At 39.1% G+C, this 14,560-nt stretch overlaps 4 protein-coding genes and 1 pseudogene across 4 annotated transcripts; 2 read left to right on the top strand and 3 right to left on the bottom strand.

The window, feature by feature from the left end:
- Positions 1-1,344: 1,344 nt before the first annotated feature.
- stl (ADAMTS metallopeptidase stall) lies at positions 1,345-4,342 on the top strand. The gene is made up of 5 exons (XM_018518614.1): positions 1,345-1,467; positions 1,562-1,774; positions 1,897-2,633; positions 2,699-3,066; positions 3,143-4,342. The coding sequence occupies exons 1-5, from the start codon at positions 1,345-1,347 to the stop codon at positions 3,964-3,966; spliced, it is 2,265 nt and encodes a 754-aa protein (XP_018374116.1). The 3' UTR covers positions 3,967-4,342.
- Positions 4,343-5,030: 688 nt separating this feature from the next.
- Positions 5,031-7,700, bottom strand: LOC108768255 (dnaJ protein homolog 1). Its single transcript, XM_018518626.1, has 2 exons — positions 7,519-7,700; positions 5,031-6,359 (listed from the first exon to the last, which is right to left on the bottom strand). The coding sequence occupies exon 2, from the start codon at positions 6,344-6,346 to the stop codon at positions 5,297-5,299; it is 1,050 nt and encodes a 349-aa protein (XP_018374128.1). The 5' UTR covers positions 6,347-6,359; positions 7,519-7,700; the 3' UTR covers positions 5,031-5,296.
- Positions 6,641-14,176, top strand: LOC108768242 (uncharacterized; annotated as a pseudogene).
- Atac2 (Ada2a-containing complex component 2) lies at positions 7,847-10,537 on the bottom strand. The gene is made up of 6 exons (XM_018518624.1): positions 9,894-10,537; positions 9,664-9,812; positions 9,368-9,589; positions 8,992-9,300; positions 8,310-8,834; positions 7,847-8,217 (listed from the first exon to the last, which is right to left on the bottom strand). The coding sequence occupies exons 1-6, from the start codon at positions 10,310-10,312 to the stop codon at positions 7,862-7,864; spliced, it is 1,980 nt and encodes a 659-aa protein (XP_018374126.1). The 5' UTR covers positions 10,313-10,537; the 3' UTR covers positions 7,847-7,861.
- On the bottom strand, positions 11,345-14,215 carry ras (Inosine-5'-monophosphate dehydrogenase ras). Its single transcript, XM_018518625.1, has 2 exons — positions 13,722-14,215; positions 11,345-13,369 (listed from the first exon to the last, which is right to left on the bottom strand). The coding sequence occupies exons 1-2, from the start codon at positions 14,040-14,042 to the stop codon at positions 12,125-12,127; spliced, it is 1,566 nt and encodes a 521-aa protein (XP_018374127.1). The 5' UTR covers positions 14,043-14,215; the 3' UTR covers positions 11,345-12,124.
- Between the last annotated feature and the right edge of the window lie 345 nt (positions 14,216-14,560).

Below are 14,560 nucleotides of genomic sequence, written 5' to 3'. Positions count from 1 at the left end.
AATAAACAAGTAGTACTTCAAATTGACGCTTTACAAAAGCGATGCTATATTGTATGTATAAAGGTCCTTTCTTTTTTACATTGCCGAGTTATTCCGGTCGTGTACAAGACGATTCTTAATTACATGTCAATCCACAATACACATTCGTAATCTATCGTTTAATCTAAAATATCATTTTAAGATGTGCTACAAACGCACGTGCGTTACAAAGGCAAACTGGCTTCAAAAATCTTAAATTTGTTACAATAGTTTGGAAGTATCGAAAATCTATGTTCATATGTGGATTGTTTCTTTTGGATTTATCGCCTCAAGTATTGACATATAATTTGGTTTCATTTTGTACATACATGTGTATTACAGTTATACTATTTTATTTCAAATTGCACTTAAAAATATCTATATTTGAAACGCTTATCCCAAGTTTCACTTGATTCCTTATCTAATTATTTTAGACATAAAAAGGATTTACACAATCTATAATGTATGCTCACGTGTATCAGATATTTTTAAGTGTTATTTGAGGTGAAACAATATAATTGTAATACAGAGATATATACCTATACATATATATACATATATATGGAAGGATCATCATGTTAGACTGTGAGAAATTGATTATCGTATTATTTAATATATCCTCTAAACGTCATATTTATAGTTGATAACGAGCATTGCCAAGCATGCTAGATACACTGCCGAATCTTCTATAAATTAATTTTATTATTGATCGCAATTATTATTTATTGTTTTTATTGAGATATTTTAATACTATTACTATTTGTAACAAGTAAAGTTTTTCTTTATTATTTCTACCTTCCCGCACATCTATATAGCAATTTTCTGGCGGCATTTTCGATTTAAATAAAACGTTTTGTGGTTATTATCATATTAGTTACCTCTTTTATACCGAGGCGTAACTTATCAGTGTACAATAAATAACAAATTTTGATAGTAGTTTTGATTTTAGAATTCAAGAAATCAAATTATTGTGAATTAAAGTGCGACTATTGTTATCATCATGTGCTACATATATATATATCAGCTATATAAATCAATTTTTCTGAATTGTGTCGCCACTGCTGGTACCATAGGTCAAGTTAATCTTTCTGCTCAAAACTTGAAAACATAAATAGCTTATACATACGTAGGTGTCAATGACACAATGCATATTTTTAAATGCAAGTACCAGCATGCACTTTGTACATAAACTTCCGAAATGATAACGAATATACGGGTTTTATATCGTATGTGTGTATATATATATATATATATTTAAATATATAAAGAGACATTATAGTTACGTTCTTCCAAGTACTTGAACTTGAAACACACGAGATGAAGATCATGTCCTTTGTATTGATGAGGTTGATGTTGGTAATTTTATTAAACCAAGTTCACGCGCGTAATATACCGAGAGATACCGAGGTAATATTGCTGTCAGTATGGGACTCGAAAGGTGCATCAGAGGTACATTATCGTATAGTTTAATTTATTCTTTAAAAGTGTAAGACTTAAATCGGATTATTATTTACATTTGATTTAATGATTATTCGATTTGCAGATTCCCTTAACTTTCAAAGTCTTTGGACAATTGATCCAATTGAATCTACGTAGAAATGACAACATCGTATCGCCTCAGTTTCAAGTCTGGAAACACAATGCAAAGAGCATTACGGAAGAATTGTCACAGTTAAATGCACTGGATTCTTGTTATTATCTTCACAAAAGTCATGAAGGTTCCGCAGCCATAAGTTTTTGTCAAGAACATGGATTGGTCGGTGATATTTTTTGGAGAAAAACTTTTTTTAATTTTCTCTCTCTCTCTCTCCCTTTCTCTCGATATAAGAATGTTCGTGTAAAACAAAATAAAAATTAATGCATCTTTGTTGGAGGTAGCACGGGCTCGTCTTTCTGGAAAACGTTACATTGGAAATCACGCCTTTACGAAACGGCCTTGCATCTTCACCCTTACTCATCGACGACCATTATGTTAAAGAAGAAGCCAATCTTCCGTTGGGTGACCCTCATGTAGTCAAGCGATCACCATCGAGAACACCGTTCATTGATCCAGATTTTGAAACCAAACGACGCCTAATACGAGATACTAAAGAAAACTTAACATTGGAACTGGCAGTCTTCTTCGACGAGGCTGCGTATCGTTTGTTTTCGCCTTTTCTGGATGAAGACGATGAGAAGATTCGTGACATGTTGTTAGCATACGTCAATGGTATTCAGGCACTGTATCATCATCCGAGTCTCGGTATCCCAATCGACATCTCATTGATACGCTTAGACATTATTCAAAGGCAGCCAATTGATCTACCGCATTTTGGCGGCGAGAGAGGTAGCTTGTTGGATTCGTTTTGTTATTACGCAAACGCTCGCAATCCTCCGGAGGATTCTCATTTCCATCACTGGGACATGGGCCTCTATGTAACTGGACTGGACCTTTACGCGATCGAAAATGGAAGGAAGAACGGCGCTACCATGGGACTAGCCACCGTCGGCGGTTTGTGCATCCCACATTATTCCTGCGTGATAGCAGAATTGGGAGTTACGGACCAACTTGGAAAGCCGTATCCGTCTGCAGGCTTTACATCGGTTTATATCGCCGCTCATGAAATCGGTCATAAGTAAGCTATATTTAAACGATACGATATGTAAGTATCGACGCTCGAATGATCTTTTTGTTTAAAAGTTTAGGAATGCCACACGATTCAAGTGGCAATGCGTGTCCAAAGGATGGATACATAATGTCACCCAGTAGAGGCGTTCGAGGTGAGACGGTTTGGTCTGATTGTAGCCGTGAGGTGGCCGAGATGCTTTCACAAACGAAACACTGTCTCTTGGATCAGCCGGAGCCACGAAATTTCTCGGATGCATTCGCGCACAATCATTCGCGATATCGTGATTTACCTGGGAGAGAATGGACCGCCAAGAGACAGTGCGAGTTACTTTTACGTGACAAGGACGCGGACGTTGTTACATTGTATCAGGCTTGTCAGTCTTTGCAATGCAAAACGCCTCACAGGAGTGGATATTATTTCGCAGGACCAGCGTTGGACGGTATATAAGTGTCGTACGAATAGGTCTGTTAGCGTTCGGCGAACTAATTTATTTTTTTCTTTTTTCTTTTCTACAGGAACTCGATGCACATTCGGTAGAGAATGTCGCGGTGGAGAATGTCTACCCGTTCCCGAACCAACACCGGAATCATCCGATAGCCAGAAAGATAGCTGGAGCGAATGGAAGGAAGGTTCCTGCAGTAGCGGTTGTTTGCAAAGATCCAAAGGCGCTCGAGTTAGACGACGATTCTGCGAGAATCGAAATCGTCTGAGGATGGCGAGGGATTGCAAAGGGCTGTATTACGATGTAATATTGTGCAAGGATGAGAAACTTTGCAAAAAGAAACGCAGAACAATCGAAGAGTTTGCCACGCTGAAATGTGGCCTTTTCAGCGAAAGATTACCCAAATTGGACGGCACGGCGAAAGGATTGCAGGCGGCTCACGAAGCCGACATGCCATGGATGGCCTGTGCTATATTCTGTTGGCGAAAGGACATTGCCGCTTATTACGCACCACGCGTCGAATTAAATGACCTTGGACTCGACCCATACTTTCCGGATGGAACATGGTGCCACGCTGAAGAGGGCCAAGATTACTTTTGTCGTCAGCATCACTGTCTGCCAGAAAACTTTCGATTCGGTAAAAAATTGTCGAAAGTTTATCGGTATGAGGACAATGAGGAATTGGGACCGCAAAACGCACAAAATCGACTTGGATTCGCCGATCGATCGAGTATCATCAAGTACTTGACATCAGGCTCAGATGGTATACCTTTGTTAACTTCTGTATCGCGCAGTATCGCTTCTCCGTTTGGCGAAGATGAATGGATCGACAAGGATTATATCGAATTACCTCCATCCGTGTCAGAATCGCCTTATTCCATTATTAACAGTTATTAACAACATTAACATTAAGAGGGAAAAATGAACTGGTGAACGAGGAAAAAGGATCGATAGCTATTAGTCGATCGAGCGACAAGGTCACTATATATTGCAAGACAAGGAGAGAAGTAGACTACTGCGTAAAGTGGACGCATATTCTCCCGATTCGTACGAGGTGTCTCAAGAGCACTCGAGAGATAGGACGAGAGAGCCGATGACGTCATCCACTTCACCATCTATTTTAAGAGTGTCCCGATGTTATATTCGTATTTCCATAGGAGCGGAACGGAGAATCGAGGGTAATAAAGAAAATGTGTGTCGTATAACTTAATATTTCTCATATTATATTTAGCGTACAAATAATTAATTATTAAACTTAAGAGCAATTACATAACGAGAGACGTTGACTCGGTATCAAAAACAATCGAGTCTATTATATATATATATATATTTGTCAGTTTGTCTTGCAATATTTAATGTAAACAAAAATTATTTTATACCAAGTCCATTCTACAAGTGTGTAAGCAAGTTGTAGTTAACTAATCACAGTCGAATATTCTCTTCGGTTATGAATTCTTGCAACTGTAACATTTACAACTACGCTTTTGCAACAATTGTAGAATAGGCTTTAGACAGAGTGTACGTACGACACAAATGATGTACAGACTTGTCGCAATATCTGAAATTTTCATCTTGCCGTTCTTCCCTCTTCTTCTTCTTTTTGAACTCTGTTTAAATGAAACGAATAAAATTTCTGATATCGCACTCGCGTTATCTTACAGCTTTCGTACACACTACATGTATATCCCTAGGACACACGCATACACACCCATACATACTTGCACATATGTATAACATGTATAATGGAGGAAATAAAATAATCCAGACATGCAACCACATGAAATTAGCGATATAGTAGATTCTCTATAATTATTTTATAATTTAATGTATTTATATCTGTGTGTTTTATTCTTGACGTCTTTAGTTAGAGACCAACGCTACATGTAGACACCAAGTCACTGAATTTCAATTGAATTGAATATCGATGTAACGTCGAAAAAAGTACATGTTTATCTTATTTGATTTGGCCTCTAAGGAGCAAATTGCGCACGGGAATATTTAATAGTTCTCGATCGTTCCATCAGAATCGTAGTCATTATCGCAATCATCTCCATCGTCATCCTCGTCATCCTTGTTGACATCGTCACTATCATTGTCGCTACTCTCTCCATGTACTAGAACGTACATGAGAACGTATCCGTACTTTACTGATCGAGAAGATTAATCATATGAAATTGCGACGACATGAACTCATACGCGTTCGCGGTTTTCGATCAATAACACGAACTCAATTGGGTAACGTATCGTACAATATATCCTTGGCGCTTTGCGTTAAAGTCTCAGGGAATTTGATGTCAAACGACACGAGAAGATCGCCCTTCCGCGACGGTTCTTTCGGGAAAGGTAGACCGTGTCCTTGGAACCTTTTGACCGTGTTCGGCTTGACAATCTCCCGCGTTAAATTCAAAGATATCTTTTCGCCGGTTAGCGTAGGAACTTCGACAATAGTACCGCACAAAGCTTGCTTCAAGCTCAGTTTGCACGTATATCTAATGTCACTGCCTTCTCTCCTGAACAGCGGATGTGGCTTGTCCCTGATGATAAAGACAATGTCTGCTGGTTCTCTCCTCGGCGATTGATCACCCTCCTTCTGGAAAGTGATTTTCGTACCAGCTTTCCAGCCTGGTTTCACATTGATGGTGAGAAGCTTATCTTCCTTCTTGGTGCTACCGTCTGGCTGTATGGCCCGCCTGCATATTTTCATCTTCTTCGTGCAACCTCGCAGAATCTCCTCCAGACTGATGTACAAATCGTGCTCGATGGCCGGATCTTGGGCACGATCTTTACCAGCCCCTTTAGTATTCGGGCTCGCAAAATTAAACGAATGCGACCGAAATGCGCCGCCTTGTCGCGGTGGTCCCATGCCGAGTCCGAAGGGATCCATGTCAATGTCCATGTCGTCGTCGTGGAATGCAAATCCTCCACCACGGTTACCAGCGAATTCGAACAAATTGTGAAAAGGGCTGGCTGAACCGAAGAATTGAGCAAACGTCGCCCTGGGATCGCCGTGGAAGGTATACGTGGCACCTCCTCCGCCTCCACTGGCCGAAGCACCACCTTTCAGACCCTCCTCGCCGAATTTATCGTAAACTTCTCTCTTTTTCGCGTCTGATAACACTTCATACGCCTCGGCTATTTCCTTGAATTTTTCCTCAGCACCGGGGCTTCTATTTTTATCAGGATGGTATCGTAAGGCTAACTTTCTGTATGCCTTTTTTATCTCTTCGTCGCTCGCTCCCTTGGCTATGCCAAGTATCTTGTAGTAGTCCTTTCCCATCTCCTTGTCTATTCTGAAACAGCGTATTGTATTGATATACATATCAATCCCCCTAACACTCTTTGACAAAAACAAAATTACGCCCATATCTAGACAAAAGTCCCATTATCTTGGAAACAGATACGGTAAAGATGCAACATGATTATTTTGATTTTACTCAACAAGACCACTACAGATCTATAGGAGAGCGGTGCAAGAGAGAGATACAAAGGTCCTATGCCTCACTACTGTCTAGAAATCTGAACAAGTCTTTTTTTATCAAAGAGTGCACAATATACATATCTAAAAAAAGTAATGTACAGTAAACCATCATCACATGTTCCTTCTTCGATGCAATGAATTATTTTCTTTTATATATATATAAGAATTAAGATAATTTAAAAAATTATTTTCTTCCAAAGTATAAAGATATGCGAGCTATGCTTTTTAAATTGGTTTTAATATTGTTGCTGATGTATTGGCTCAGAACTAGAGTTTACTGTGTACGAGTCACGTGCGCATGGTCTTGTATCACACTCTTATTATCGGTACAATAAAACACTTCCAGTGTTGAAGTGAAATAAGTGAGAGATGGAAGGACAAGCAAGCTACGATTCGTACATTCGCTCGCTTTCACGGACGTGCATTAGCACGCGCGTGTGCGTTCCGTTTCATGTATTTAATAAAGTATCTGGTAAAGTGAGCCATCAAATCGAAAGCGTCGCGATTAGTCGCAACAGACGAGCGAAAAGCGGGAAGACGTCCGCGTGAATTTCCGGTCATTCTTTTCGAATCTCGAACAATCTCGGAGAAGGAGAACCATCGGGAAGCAGCGCTCCAACACACCCACGTACGTATCACCGATATCTATTTCTGGCAATGATGACCGCGAATACGCGACGAATGTTTCGAGCTGCAACGCAAAAATAAATACCCCACCCTTAGATCGAGTTCCGTGTCGTTGCCATTGTCGTCGTTCCATCTCTCACATTTTCTACACGCGAAAAATCGATCCCAATGAAATGCGAAAAGGGAGGGAAAGAAAAAATGTACGCGACAAACGTAAGGAAAGCGTGCGATCGATTCGCAAACGGGTCACAAGGTTACGAATACTCCGTTATTGTTATTCCGATTTTTCATTTCCCTTAAACCTTTGCAAGTAGCTGCCCATTATAGCTTTGTCTATCACTTACTGTCTCTATTCCGTGATTATTCCTCACGTATATGTTTCCCGCAGACACTCCAAGCACGTATGGACGACGTTCGCGACAGTTGACAAAGAATAATTGCAAACAGATCCAAACTCTCGATGCGCGTACCAAGCTGTACTAAACTGTCGCGTAACCTCGCCATCCATATATATATAAACTTTTCCTTCTACCAGCTTCCGGAACTTTCGAGAATGAATCGACGCCAGCTTCGCAGCGCTCCCTCGATGACGTCAATCCTCGATGACGTGCGACTTGCCGCCGCGCCAGTGGGGGGGGGGGGAGAGAGAGAGAGAGAGAGAGAGATTTCTGGATTTATTAATTAAAATTATCTACTTAAACGTAAAAACAGAGCGTGCTTGCATTCTCGCGAATTTGGCGGCATGTATTTGTCATAAAAGTCCTGAACAAACTCTTCCACTTTGAAACCAAATTTTTGGTACAATATTAAAGCAGGATTTGTGGCCGACACATGTAACGTGACGTCTTGTCCCATGCAGGTTTGTATCAAATGGTACAACATGAAAGTGCCGATGCCCGATTTTCGCCACTCCGGACGTGTAAAAAAAAATGAGATGTAGGCTTCGTTGTAGCCAACGTATGGTACCAATATTGCGAATCCTATGACCAACTTTTTATACAGTACTACGCACGTAAAGTCTGGATACTGTAAACATTCGGTCACTAAAATATAGAGATGGAATAATGAATTATAAAACTTTTAGGTATAAGATATAGTTATGTGTACATTTATCTATTATAGTAATACCACTTACAATCTATACCAGGCCAAAAGAATTGACAACAGAGACTGTTGATGGCTGGAATGTGTTGTGGTCTGATGTAAGAATAATCGATGGATGCCCTAGACAAAGGCTCCCATTGTGGATCACCTTTATTTACTTTCATACATAATTCTTCCATGATTCTTAACCACAATGGCTGACAACTAGTATCCCGCCTTATAAATGGCTTCAAAAGTCTATTTGTGTACGGACTATGTACAGATGTAGGTTCAGTGTAACCTTGCAGTCTTTGTTCAAAAATACATTCTAGATCGTCGTTAAAAAATCGATCCAATACCCGATCATTGTTTCTCGACGGCATTATGAGAGTTCCAGATTTAGATCCGAAACAATCGACGTCCAACAGAGAAAGTCGATACTCTCTTTTTGTTTTTCGTACTGCTAATTTTCTGTATAGTCTTCTAATAGCAGGTGAGGCTTTGTCCAAATCAGTCTTATTGACCTTTTGCAACAAATATGCTTCTTCTTGATGAGTCATGCGTGGTATTTTTTCATCTGGAATATACGTTTATATACATGTGTGTGTGTGTGTGTGTGTGTGTGTGTGTGTGTGTGTGTGTGTGCGCGCGCGCGCGCGCGCGCGCGCGCGTAGTGTGTAACTTTGTGTATTTCGTATTTGCTACACATGCAATTTATGATAAAAGATAATTACTGTTAACAAAAGATTTCGACCAAGGTCGTTGACGATGCTTTGTTTCTTTAAACCAAGAAACTGGTGGTTGCTCTTGTATGGAAACTGGACTATCATTACTGTATTCGTCATATTCTTCTTCCTTGATTCTTTTAATTTCGTCACCACTACAGTTTGATGATAAAGTACTTGTATTACACAACCAGTCACAGTTGTCCATCAGTTGTGCCAAATGAAAATTGTTTTCATATTGGCAGTCGCGTATTAAATCAGAGATAGATGGAAGATCTGTATCGTTGCGTGGCATTATATTATCCTCGATATCCACATCTAAAAAATACAATTCTCTTGATACATATCTTATGGTTGTTTATAATATGCTGTTTCTATCACATACCATTTGGCTCATCCTCTTCCAATAAAAAATTAGATAGTGTCTCTGTAGGTTGAACGTATGCATGGGAGTACATCAAGGAGCCTTTATTTTTAAATAGTTCTCCACTACAGTTGCTATCCTCTCCGATTGATAGACTAGAATCTGACGGCGCAGGACTGTCCAATGGCTTGCAAGGTAATTTTGCACCAACATGTCTTTTTCTATCCATTATCATTTTGCTATCTAGAAAGACACACATACACACACACACACACACACATATATATACATATATATATACACATTAATTGTATTACTTTTGGCTATTAAAATTTCAGGAGGCTCAATGCCCATTAATTTCCACCATCCAGATTCTCCTAATTCACTGGTACCAGATTTGAAAAAGATGCCACTGTAATGGGACAGTGTACCAGATATGGTACCAATCCAATTCTTCTTCCTTTTTCTAAATACCAAATTTACATTATAAATTCTATAGATCACATTTGGCAATGTAAACTATAATAGTACAGAGTAAAGTACTTACACAGTTTTCTTAAATAAAAATTCCCAATTTCTGTCTACAAAAGCAGTGATATCCGACTTCCAATGAAAGTATCCTCTTCTACTAATACCATTCGACTTTTCACGTAAATTGTAAAGCGTCAAAATAATAACATTGAGCCATGGCATTTTATCGCGTACAACTATTTCCTCGCCTAGTGGATTGCAAGAGGTACAATTAAGTTCGAAAAAAACATCTCCTACAAAAGAACCTGGTACGCTGCCTCTCTCTAAACATGTCGTATGTATTCTTCTGTCGCATCCACCGCTACAACGTAACGATGCTTTGTTGTAAGGATCACATATTTTTCCACAATTCTTGCATTTTTCGATACTCTCAGCTTCACTAGACTCTTGCAAATTTGTCGTGTTTTCTACGTGTTTGTTAACAGTTTCTGACATTTTAATTTGCAGGAACGACGGTAGTTTGCGGCAAAAAGTTTATTTAACCTCCATTCAGTGTATAAATCTTTCTTACTTTTCTATTTTGAAACTTGAAAATTATTAAAAATGACAAAAATATGACGTATTATCGCACGTGTTGTATGCAAATCAAAAGTTGTGTCCGCTTTCGCCAAACTTTAGGTCTGTTTTCTGTGGCTGAACCAGTATACACTTTTGGAACCAAAAATGAGATAGATATACGTTTGATATTTGTTTAAAGCGAGAAAGAGAGTTCTAGAACAGTCTAGTGTAGGATCAAAAAACAAACCATTTGATTAAGGTACCTTTTCATGTTGACGTTCGATGCTCATTTCAACATCAAAATAGGTCACGTGATCAAAGTTAACGCTTGGTATTCGTCAATTTTTATCACGTGATTTATTTTGAAGCTGAAAATGAGCGCAAATGAGCGTCAGCATGAAAAGGCATCTTTACAGGCACCTTTGAGTGCCTGAGTGGTCTGTTTTCTGTTCATGTACTAAACTTGACGATACTATATAACTCTTTTTCTCGCTTTCAACAAATATCAAACATATATCTATCTTACTTTAAGTTAGCTGAGCTAGGCTAGAGTATACCAAAAGTATACTCTAGCTCAGCCACAGAAAACAGACTATAATTTAATTGTGATAATACTACGGTAGTTCTGTCGATATAACATGGGCGAATGTTTTAATTCATCGATTGATCAATTGCATTACGCACAAATGCAAAAATTACGATTGCGCACAATGTGACTGATCAATCGATGAATTAAAGAACTCGTCCCACCTCAAAATCGAGAAATCGATTTGGCGCGGTTTGGCAGAATATTCGATACGTAGTATATAAATACACATTGAATTATCTAAGCACCAAAGTTTCGATTGAAAGCTTATGGACTTAATTTCCTGTTAGTTGTGTATACACAGAAACACGACTATTAATACCAGCCTTAGAGTGAACTGTGAATTGTTACGAGAAATTCTAGAACACAGGGAATGTGGAATGCATTACACATAATCATGTTTACATCAATTGTCTTTTATTTGAGATATACAGTTTATTATGAGAATACTGTATAAAAAAAACATATCAGCTGCAAGTTGATACCGGAAAAGTGATTTTCTTTGGGGTTTAATACTATTGGATTGTCGTACTAAACGTTTTTCAATTTTTATTTTGGAAAGTTACACCATTAAAGATAAAAGTTAGCTTGGGGGTAAAGTATCAATTGAAAACTAAGTTAAGAGAAATGGACGAGCGACCAAATATTACAATGTATGTTCAAGAACAGTGATCCCCTCCACATTTTAATATTTATTAACATGATTTTGCGATTAACAAATTTCTCATTGTACTAATTACTTGAAGTAAAAAAATCGCACATTGTCAGCTGTGTATTAATATTATGCATCGTACGATAGTTTGTTATTCTCTTGATTTTCATATTACTCGTTATGAATATAAAATGTAGATAAAATTTACAAAGTACCATATGATAGATATTCATTAAATAACAAATACACGTACGACACTGATGTAATAAATGATGACCTGATGTAATTTTCCTACTCGTCAAAAACAGTTCTAAGGTAAATGAGTCGTATTTAGTCGAGCCCGAGTCATAACCTGATTAACAATATATACCTCGCACATTCGCGACAGATAAAGAGATTTCTCACGGGTCTTGTAAAATAACTAGTCTTGTAAAATAATGGTAAAATAATTAAATGCAGGTACTTTTCCTGCACGCATGACGCGTGCTTTACGAGTAATTATTTTTCACAACTAATACAGCCTTTTCTCATAGGAGAATAAGCTATGTACATTGCCCTCCTGTTGAGCCGAATGCGTTCTTCTTTCAAATTTCAATTCCCCGCTATACATCATAGATCGCAAGGTGGTAAGCGACCTTGCTCCTATATCTTGACAACCATGCTTGATGCCGCAAGTCAAATAAGGCAGAAATTTAAGGACCGAGCCTTTATCCACTATTGATCCGCTAACACCTTGAGCTACTTTCAGTTTGTCCATTTCATTATGAAAATACCTATCCATCGCCGAACCTTTAGCATCCTTTCTGTTCATGGCTTCCAACGAGCCCATCCCTCTGTACTTTTTTAGACGGACTCCGTCACTGAAAAAATATTCGCCTGGAGCTTCAGATGTTCCAGCCAAGAGAGAACCCATCATAACTGTACTAGCACCTAAGCTGAGACCTTTGATAATATGGCCGATAGACTGAATACCACCGTCTGCTATGACGGGTATTCCAAATTTTCTAGCGTATTCGGAAACCTTATAGACGGCTGTCGCTTGAGGCCGTCCTACAGCCATTACCTCTTGTGTTATGCAAATAGACCCAGAACCCATTCCAACGCGTAACGCATCAGCTCCCGCCTCTATAAGATTCTTGGCTTGCTTCGTAGTCACGACGTTGCCAGCGATCACTTGTAAATTTGGACATTGTTTCTTGATGTACTTGATCATGTCGACCTGATACAATGAATTGCCCTGTGACGAATCCAATACCACTACATCCACGCCAGCTGCGACGAGCAATTCCAATCGGTGTTTATCCGTATCTCGCGTTCCTATCGCAGCTCCTACCAACAGCTGCTTATTCTCGTCCTTGCTAGCGTTTGGATAGCTACGATTCTTCTTCAAGTCTGTCCTCGCCATCAGAGATACAAGTTCACCCCGTTCATTGACGATGGGAAGTTTTCCCTTTTTCGACTTTTCCAATATAACATTTGCCTCTTGCAACGTTACACCAGCTGGAGCAGTGATTAGATCTTCCAAAGTTGTCATTATAGAGCTAAGCGATTTATGTTGATAATTGGGTAAACGTTCGAGGAAGTCGATGTCTCTTGAGGTGACGATGCCTAGCAGCTTACCGCCAACTTTACCCGTGTCTGTCACGGGTACTCCACTAAAACCATGCTCAGCCTTGACGTTTAAAACGTCGTTGACGGTGTGATGTGGTGCCAATACAACTGGATCTCTAATGAAGCCATGCTTGTATTTTTTTACCTGTAAACAAAATAATGTATTTATGTAGTACAAGTTTAAGACTAATTCTACAATAAAAAAAAAGGTAGTCTGTAGTATTAGAAGTTGGCTACTGGCCAACTCTACCGATTCACCAATCCCAACTGACCAACTATCCTTTAGACTTGTTTTCAACTCACCAATTACAGACTACCGACTTATAAAATCAACGTAACATCCAACATTTAATACAGGAATTACGTATAATCAGACGAAACATTTGTACTTTATACACTGCTATGGAAATTCAAATTATACAGTATGCGATCGTTGCGTTGAATTCGTTTTCACAAATACATATCTAAAACGATTATATCGAAGAAGAATATATTACCTTGTGCACTTCATTGGCTTGATATTCGGCGGTACAATTATGATGTATGATGCCGATCCCGCCAGACAGGGCCATAGCTATAGCCATGTCAGACTCGGTAACGGTGTCCATCGGCGAAGACACAAGAGGTGCCTTCAACGTGATTCTTCTTGTTAACGGTGAGAGCAGATCGACCTCATCCGCCGTAAAATCAATGTAACCGGGAAATATGATAAAATCGTTGTAAGTAAGGCCATCACCCGCGGCAAATAGCTGCGCCGCCGACAAGCCATCGTCCGGTAGAGGTACATCCTTTATATCACCCAATACATAATCAGCCATAATTTTCCGTTGAGATTGTCGTCCCTTTATTTTTTAGTCACGTCAGTTGCGAGGAAACGAGCTTCTTTGGAAGAGAGCACTCAGCAGAATACTAGAATACTAAGAGCACGTGTGCTGACGTATGCACTGTTTAGCAGTGTGGACTGTCCACGATGCACGTGCGTTCCAGAGCAATGCTCACAGCACAGTCAGCACACACAGCTCACAGCCGGATCATTCAGGAACTTCAGGAATGTTCGGAATGCGAAGAGTCATAGATATATATAAAATTAGATGATCTTCCTTCTTATGTATCGTATTGCGTATAGTTCGGTATAGTTCTCGCTAAATTGAGAATTAGACACTAGCGTCTCTCAACTTGGAGGGCACACGTATTATTACATTCTCTTCTCCTGTACTATCGGTAAAAGCTTTCATGTTGAAAATATTAATTCCGTTATCTTATTGTGATACAGACAAATAATAACTTACCAGCAATTCGCGTATGTATTATATTTATGATTATATATATATATATA

The sequence above is a fragment of the Trachymyrmex cornetzi genome, unplaced genomic scaffold (genome assembly GCF_001594075.2).
Source record: "Trachymyrmex cornetzi isolate Tcor2-1 unplaced genomic scaffold, Tcor1.1 scaffold771, whole genome shotgun sequence".
Lineage (NCBI taxonomy): Eukaryota > Metazoa > Arthropoda > Insecta > Hymenoptera > Formicidae > Trachymyrmex > Trachymyrmex cornetzi.
The sequence above is the reverse complement of the archived record's forward strand: the minus strand, read 5'-3'. Positions and strand labels throughout refer to the sequence as shown.

Coding starts and splice junctions, on each gene's coding strand:
- stl (XM_018518614.1), top strand. CDS start 1,345: ATGTCCTTTGTATTGATGAGGTTGATGTTGGTAATTTTATTAAACCAA. Junction 1,468..1,561: donor ACTCGAAAGGTGCATCAGAG/GTACATTATCGT, acceptor TTCGATTTGCAG/ATTCCCTTAACTTTCAAAGT. Junction 1,775..1,896: donor TTTGTCAAGAACATGGATTG/GTCGGTGATATT, acceptor TGTTGGAGGTAG/CACGGGCTCGTCTTTCTGGA.
- LOC108768255 (XM_018518626.1), bottom strand. CDS start 6,346: ATGGGAAAGGACTACTACAAGATACTTGGCATAGCCAAGGGAGCGAGC.
- ras (XM_018518625.1), bottom strand. CDS start 14,042: ATGGCTGATTATGTATTGGGTGATATAAAGGATGTACCTCTACCGGAC. Junction 13,370..13,721: donor AAGCCAATGAAGTGCACAAG/GTAATATATTCT, acceptor TTTTGTTTACAG/GTAAAAAAATACAAGCATGG.
- Atac2 (XM_018518624.1), bottom strand. CDS start 10,312: ATGTCAGAAACTGTTAACAAACACGTAGAAAACACGACAAATTTGCAA. Junction 9,813..9,893: donor TTTTTATTTAAGAAAACTGT/GTAAGTACTTTA, acceptor TTTGGTATTTAG/AAAAAGGAAGAAGAATTGGA. Junction 9,301..9,367: donor GGAAGAGGATGAGCCAAATG/GTATGTGATAGA, acceptor TGTATTTTTTAG/ATGTGGATATCGAGGATAAT.